At 38.2% G+C, this 7,960-nt stretch overlaps 1 protein-coding gene across 1 annotated transcript in view; it reads right to left on the bottom strand.

Moving 5' to 3' along the window:
* The window catches only part of LOC108755996 (cytoplasmic dynein 2 heavy chain 1), a 22,258-nt gene that overhangs the window by 496 nt on the left and 13,802 nt on the right, over positions 1–7,960 (bottom strand). Inside the window, exons 31-45 of the mRNA XM_018499516.1 lie at positions 7,055–7,494; positions 6,835–6,969; positions 6,465–6,694; positions 6,117–6,326; positions 5,667–5,955; positions 4,871–5,380; positions 4,521–4,777; positions 4,224–4,424; positions 3,926–4,157; positions 3,643–3,796; positions 1,999–2,215; positions 1,391–1,824; positions 1,007–1,309; positions 643–893; positions 237–531 (exon numbers count right to left, since the gene is read on the bottom strand). Of these exons, the coding sequence (XP_018355018.1) occupies positions 237–531; positions 643–893; positions 1,007–1,309; positions 1,391–1,824; positions 1,999–2,215; positions 3,643–3,796; positions 3,926–4,157; positions 4,224–4,424; positions 4,521–4,777; positions 4,871–5,380; positions 5,667–5,955; positions 6,117–6,326; positions 6,465–6,694; positions 6,835–6,969; positions 7,055–7,494 (4,158 nt within the window). The remainder of the gene's footprint in view (positions 1–236; positions 532–642; positions 894–1,006; positions 1,310–1,390; positions 1,825–1,998; positions 2,216–3,642; positions 3,797–3,925; positions 4,158–4,223; positions 4,425–4,520; positions 4,778–4,870; positions 5,381–5,666; positions 5,956–6,116; positions 6,327–6,464; positions 6,695–6,834; positions 6,970–7,054; positions 7,495–7,960) is intronic.

Genomic DNA, 7,960 nt, shown 5'->3' with positions numbered 1-7,960 from the left:
GTTTTTTTTTTTTTTTTTTTTTTTTTTTTTTCATTTAAAGATACTCTGGACTTTTTGATATTATCCACAAATTTTCAAAAATTCTTAAACATGTGATTCTCGTTAATAATTAATTACGTCGATGTGAGTCGCAGATTAAGTTCCAGTTTCTCTCGTAACAAATGAAAACTTAATACTGTGAACACTGGATCAATACTGAGAACTCTGTCGAGTCTGACAATCAATCAAAAGCTTACCTGATATGAGCAAACCTTCGAGCTGGAGCGATACCTTCCACTCTTTGTTCGTACGACTCTCGATCCAATTGGCACGAAGATGAAGAGTTTCCAATGGATGACCGAGCTCTCGCGCGGTGTGTTGCTTCAGGGCAGTCAGAAGAGCCCGTGGCCGGGACAGTTGGGACAAATCGACTCGACTGGGTATGTTTATCGCCGAGGATTTCAGTGCTTCATAATTGGATAAGAGCGCCTTCGCGAATTGAATGGCGTTTTTCGGGCCCGTTCGCCATTCCGCAAACCAGTGCTTGGGAGTCTAGAATTATAAATGATCTTCATTTATTATGAAGAAATATATAATTATAATTATCATTATACTATGAAAAATAACTATGAAAAAGTGAAAATTTCAAAATCAAAATCTGACCTCGTTATCTTCAAAAGATGACGCATCCATGTCCGTTTGTACGATATGCAATAACTTCTTCGTAAGATCAATCTCGTCGATGAAAAAGTCCTGTAAAGGATTTCCTTTCCGTTCGCTCATGGCACCTGTGTCGCATGTGAATGTCAAGGAACATTGTTGATCCATAACTACCTTTAGATCGTGTTGAACTTTTGACTTCTCTAATTTATTGTTATTTCCTTCGCTGTTATTGAACGGCTTCATCAAGATACCTTGAAAATAATTTAAGTATATTTGAAAACTTGAACTGTTCAATATAAGAAGAAAACACTAATCGAATCCAGACGTACTATTTGGTTCTAATTTATCTGAGCTTTGAAGATACCTTTAAGATATGTTAGAGCTTTTTCCGCAGCAGCTCTTTCCCATGCTCTATGAGCATTAGCAGGAAGTCCGAAGTACTCTTTCGGTGAATCGACGTCATCCATATTCTCCAGTGACTTTACCGGATCGCCCATCGTCATGTCGGTCACTTTCAATACATCTCCCAGCTTCCGGCGCCCCTCGAAAATGTCTCTGGACCATATGTTACGTATCATCGAGCGCAATGCCCTTGCATCGTAGTCATCTTGAAGCCGTCCGCCGTAAACCGCAACGTCGAGCAAACCTCTGCCGATTTGCCAGTCCCCTTTACATGCCAATATATTTTCTGTCACATAATGTCATACAAGATGTCAAAATTACATATATATTTTTACGTTTCACATACCTTGTTGAGATCGTTTTTCCTTCGCCACGTTCTTCACTACTAACTCGTAGGCAGCTTCGAGATCCGACTCGTTCCACTCGTACGGTCTGATCCAGCCTTGAGGAACGAAGTTTCGCCGTTCTTGAAGCGTCGCATGTAACCAGGCGAGCACTAATGTAGTGGCCGCGACAGCATCATCATTACGCTGCGACTGTCGCAACTGCTGAAGCGATTTTCTCATGTTCCTCTTCACGCCTTCGGGCGGTTCGTACGCCAGTTTCAGACAAAGCCCCGCTAAGCCCGGATAGAATCCGGAACACTCCTCCGTAGTCAGCCAGATCCTCGTGGAGGAATTTTTGTTTGTGGTACACATCGACGATCGAAGCATACTTTCTAGTCGCGGTAGCCAATTAAGAGCGAGCTGCAAGTTGCTTAGCAAGACCCAACCACCGTTTCTACGAAAGTAATGATAATTAATGTGTATTTCTTTCACGAAATCGCATATTTCCAATTGTAAAAAATTTTGCATTTATAAAAGTGGCAAGATGAAGCATTTTTTAAATTTCTTTACTCGTAATAATACTCGATATATTGCATCGCAAATGCTTTTGGAAATTATGAGATTCTACCTGCATGCGGCTTCCAATGCCAATTCGGCTTGAGTGACATGTCCTTGACCTAGAGAAACCTCGGTAAATCCAGCGGAGGTATATTTCTCAGCTAGTACCTTGAGTTCGGGACTAGGATCAGCTCCCGGCGATAAAAATAATAGCACAGGATATGATCCCGCCTTCTCCTGGACGATCGTACTCAATGACCATAGCGGCGGTGCCAAATCTTTCACACCTTTCGTACGTAAATTTGAAAATTAAATCAGCTTGAAGGAATCACGTAAAAAGTAATAATTTGATAAATACTATATTTTGAATGAAATCCCAAAATAAACTTATTAATTGTTTAAAGTTCAAAGCATACATTAACGTTTTTATTCCTGAAGTAAAAATAATAAAAGATTCTGTTTATACATAACATTCGACTTATTCGTTTTACTCGATTTGAAAATATTTGTATACTCTTTGAGTATATAAATTAAAAAATTAGTAAGAGTTGCAAGAATATTCAAATATTCGAATATACCAACGAAATTTAAAATAATTTTATCGCATTTTATCTGCTCAAATAATATAATCTGAATATATTCGCTGTGACAGCAAAAATGTAGCAAGTATAAGTATAGTCTTGCCAGCCTTAATTTCAGCTATTTAGTAGTCAAAGTTATTTTAGTCGTATTAATAACTGCGTATAATCACTATGACAGCTAATAAAAAAGTCAGAATGCAGCCACAGCTATTTTGGATACACTGATAGCTGTATAGTCGTTGTGATAGCTAATGGAAAAGCCAAAATGCAGCCACAGCTATTTTGGATGCGCCGATAGCTGTACAGAGACTGTGACAGCTAATGGAAAAGCTAAAATGCAGCCACAGCTATTTTGATGTGGGAAGTGTACGTGCATCGTAAGTGAATCTTGCTGCGTATGCGGGTAAAAGCTAAAATACAGCCAAAGTAGCTGTAATCTAGCTGTAATTTATATGTCACAGCGAGAGCAAAAAGTAACGTGACTATCAGTTTTAGGATAAAGTTAGCATGTATCAGCGAATGGTCAAACGGATCCATGTGTTTATTTATACGGTAAATTATTACTTAAGGATCTGTGCGTAGTTCTGTAATCACCGTATTTATGAATTTGCGTCCGCATTAGTACTATATACTTATATATGTATTATAAATTGTAATAAGTTATAAATTGTAATGATTAATTATTCTTTTGATTTAATATTAGTGAGACGGAAGTTTTGTTATAGATTCACTCTTCGATTTGAAAAAATTATTTTTTAATTCTATTTTAAAAATTTTTACATGATTTAAAAATAAAAAAAAATTAATTTTAAATCCAATATTAATTACATATAAAGAGCATTCTCCGTTTAATTATTTTATCTTTTAATTAATTTATCTTTATTAGTGTCGTTTATAGAGTGTCGCACTGCTGTATAATATGTGGCTGTAGCTATTTCTTTATAGCAAAATACTTGTGCAATCAAAATGACTATAACATCGTTTTCAAAACCTAAAAACGTTATCTCATTTTTGTTGCTATAACATTATCGAAACATTATAATGACATTGTGATAAACAAAAAATGCTGCGGTTTAAGCTGCAACATTATCACAGATGGTTTAAACTTTATGTGTTATTTGGGTAATACTTGCCTAATTGTTTTGCAGCCAATTTGGAAAGAGCGGTGTGCAAATAATCAGGTCGCAAAGCCTTCACGACCAAAACTTTTTGAAAAGCACTGAGTCCGTTATCCGCGTAAATATCAGAAATATTGTTCAGCCAAGAAGATTTCATTCTAGCGGCTACCTTTAAAAACAATAATATCGACATCAAAATTTTAAATCTATTAAGAATTCGAATTATTCATGGAAAGTACTGAAGTCACTTTAATAAAACTTTTGACTGTTCACTGAAGACGTCGTATTGAATACGTACATTGGGCAGAGAAGAACCTAAGGCTTGTATAGCTTCACGACGTTCATCCGGTATCCATTCGGGTAATTCAAAGTCAGAATTATCGGCGCTGGCGATCGTGCCGCTATCGAACAAAAGATTCCTCTCGACATCTGGCACTGGATTTAATGATAATGCCATATGCAGCGCTAATGGAAGTCTGTGCTTCCTGTAGATCGCCTTCGCGCAATGATGGAACGTCAGAGTTATCAACCTGACACAATAGACGGCATGATGGCTTTATGTCATTTCACAATTTAATTGATCATATTATACATACCGTTTCTCGATTAGACCTCGCGATTGTTTCTTTTCTCCGTCTTCATTCGTATAAGAAATGTCATCTTGCACCGCTTTTAAGCAGATATCGGTGTAGGCTTCTGTGGAGATAACGTATAAAGAGCTGAGAAGTGTCAATCCTTTGATAGTCTCATAAACATTAGCGGCAAACTGCGCAAACTTTTCATGATTTTTGGCGCGCCTAAAAAAAGAGAACACAAAAACAGCATTATCTTTAAATGTTAATACTGGGATTCACATTAATGTTTGTAATATAAAAATAATATTCTGACGATACCTTAAAACTTCGTTCAAACTTTGTCTACTTTCCTCAAGCGCGATCGCTATTTCTTTCGCCTTGGCTTGCGTCGCTTCCAATGAAGACAAAAGACCTCCTTGTTCTTGGGATTCTTGTAAGAGATCTTGGCCTCTAGCTGTAGCTAATTGGCTCAACACATCCAGCCTGGCCGCGTCTCGTTCTCCGGATAATCTTTCTTCCCTCTCCAAGGCTTCTCTTCTTTGCGCCTCGAGCTCTGGCGTTTCGTTCAGTAAAAGCTGATGAAACAATCGTTAATCATTAAATACGTAAGAAAAATCGAATAAAAATATCAGAAATAATCACATTTATTTATTTATTTTTTTCCTTACCTTCTCTACAAATCTTTCTGCTAAGCTTTTTGTACCGGCACCGAGCGTGATCTCGCACAACACAGCATCAGCTTCCTTCGGGATATCTTCTAATCGATCTTTCCTAGTGGCCAGGAATAATTGAAAGCCTTCCTGAGCCGGCAGAATACGATCGCCCAGTCTAAGCGGTCCCCGACGAAGCAAGGGTAAAAGTATCGATGGAAATTCAACCACTTCCTCGACCAAGAGAGGTTTCCCGAAACGCACAGCGAGCTCCAAAGCCGTCAAAAATTTAGAATTTTCAGGCTGAGTTATTTCGAGTCGCGTGCCAAAATTGCGTTTGATCCAGATGACTGCTACTCCCGAAGGATCAAGGAAAATAGGTACTAGGGGTCCTTTCAGAACGCGGGAGGCTGCGACCAAGCTACTCGTGTCTGCTGGTAAACCCTGTGCCCTCCATAATAATCTCTCGCGTTCGGTTACTAATAACTTAGTCGCTGATTTCTTCCAATTGTCATCTCTCTCAGGATCCTGTGCAATTCAAACGTAGTAAGTTATTAACTGTTTAAGGATCAATTATTATTATTTATTGTTATGATCAATTATAAAATATAAATATTTAGACCTATTCTGATATTTAAAAAATTAAGTTAAAGTTAAAATATTAAAACATAAAATTATTCATACTTTTTGTATTCAATATATATTAGTTAAATATATATTAGTTAATGTGTAAATTTTAAAATAAAGTTAATTGTCTCAAAATATAACGTCGCATTTTTTTCACATTAGCAAACCTAAAAGAAAGACTGATTACCTGATATACAAGCAGAGCTGCTGCATTAGCTGCCTCAACGTCCAGTCGTTCTTTTCTGGCTGTCAGCTCTTGGAATTGTGTTTGCCAATCACGATGTTCGGTATCGAGTTTCCGGAACAGAGCACGCGCTGTCGATAGACTGGCCTCGGCGGATTCGGTTCGCAACTGCAATTCAGCTGCGCCCCTTGTGTGCTCGGCAAGCTCTTTCTGAAGCTGCGCCACACGGCTCTCCACTGTATTTAATCCCGTTTCCAATTTTCCCAACTGTGCCTCAGCCGCCGCTAATCGACTTAAGTCACAAAAGAATTAAGAAACCGAGTAATATAAAGCAATTAGATCTAAAAGGTAAATAGTACAAATTCGAAATTCGATAGAAAAATGAAAAAAAAAATTGATGACACAGATAAAATGGAAAATATGGAAGCCGAAAAGACAATTTAAAAGACATACTCTGCTAATTGACGTTGTTCTCGTTCTAGAGGAGCAACTTGTTCCAATATTTGACCGTATTGAAGATTCGCGAGTACCCAAGCGGCTAATGGAGCTGCCGCCACCGATGCTCTCTTCGCGGTTTTCTCTTCAAAGCTGTCCGGACGTTCCTTTATCAGTTTGGAAACAGCTTCTAAACTCGCAGGTGTACTACGTCTTGCATCCCAATTTCTACGCGTTAAATTGCGAAGGAAGGTAAAAAAGGAAGAATTTAATTTGTCATAAAATTAAACAAATAGTTAAATAAAATAAAAAGTAAATTAATAAATTAATATAATTTAACTTAGATTGAGCCAATTAATTGCTTACCTGATTTCATCCTTGACACCTCGCTTGGCGAGGAATGTCTTCATGCTGTTCCAAGATGTATCCTTTATACCCATCAGCCGAAGAACACCTTCGAGCACATCCCTCACCGGCGCTGGCGGTGCTCTCAACGAACGAACTTCAGCCAATGCATCGGCACTTATACCAGCCACTGCCTGAGCAGCTTGCGCTACTAGAGGCTCAACCTTTCCTAATTCACTTTCTATGTCCGCCTACGCAAACGATAAGATCAATATAAGCATGTTTTACTACTTTTGTATACGCATTGCATTGACGCAGACACGTTGCGCGATCTCTGTGAGTCTTCAGTTCTTCGTTGATAACGATAGATAACAGGGAAAAATGATATTACCTTACGCCGTGCGAGTTCGGCACTCTCGCGTTCTGTATTAGCCTTCAGACTTGTCATTTCTCCCCTTTGAGTGGTCGCACCTCTCATTGTGGCAGTGATTTGTTCAAGAGCTGCATTGGCCCTCCCCTTTTCCACCTTTGAACAGAATATTTATGTAATTGCAGTGCTCTGTAAAATAGAATTAAAAAATTTACAATTAAATAGTAATGTTATTGCAAACCTCTAGTTCCTGGCGTTGTCTGGACACTTCGTCCTCCAGCTTAGCCACCTGATCGCCGGCTTCTCTTAGCTTGCTGATACCGGCTTCAAGAGATCGCAACTTCTCTTCGACCTCCTTGCTCCACGTGTCGCGAAGATATCTCCAGGTGTGCACTAGAGCGAGGAATCGTGCCGGGGCCCTTTGATAACGAGGCGCTTGAAGATGAGCTCCGATTATAACTTTCGCGCAGTTTGATAACTCCTCGAGTTCGTCCAATTGCAGAGTACCCTCCTGAATTGTCAATTTGATCAACGAGCTTTCTCGGGACCACCACTCATCAGGACCACCAGGTCCAGATCCAAGCAGCGCGCAATGTCGTAAGAGGCCGAGACGTAGCAGTGACGATGATTCGATCTCTTCTGAATCTAAGATCACCGCTATTCGGAGGTATTTACGCAAGCCTGCGAAATCAATTACAGGTCTTATATACAATATATTGTACGATAAGACGAAAAATCAGGGAATAAAAATAACGCTTTACGTGTAATGCTTTTATGATTTTTTACAAGTTACTTTTTTTGCTAAAATCTCTTGTTAATCGGATTGTGTTTTAAGACTGAAAATTTAATCGGCGCGTGGATTGTAGAACTAGTCATGTATATATATATATATATATATATATAAAAGTGTATATACATATGTTCACTCAGAAATATTATTATCTATGACAAAGCTTTAGCTTAAACCGAAAAATCATTTCGTTTCTTAGTTATATTTTCACACATCAGTCTAATGCCACTGTTTATTGCTTTTATTAATATTTAAACAAAAAATATTACAAAATTTTTTAGACTAATCTTATTTTGTCATTAAAAAAGAAACAAAAAAGTAACGAATTGTTACTTTTTAAGTAACGATAACGGTAAT

Source organism: Trachymyrmex septentrionalis, unplaced genomic scaffold (assembly GCF_001594115.1).
Source record: "Trachymyrmex septentrionalis isolate Tsep2-gDNA-1 unplaced genomic scaffold, Tsep1.0 scaffold9, whole genome shotgun sequence".
NCBI classification, from domain to species: domain Eukaryota; kingdom Metazoa; phylum Arthropoda; class Insecta; order Hymenoptera; family Formicidae; genus Trachymyrmex; species Trachymyrmex septentrionalis.
This window is presented reverse-complemented; position numbering and strand designations above follow the sequence as displayed.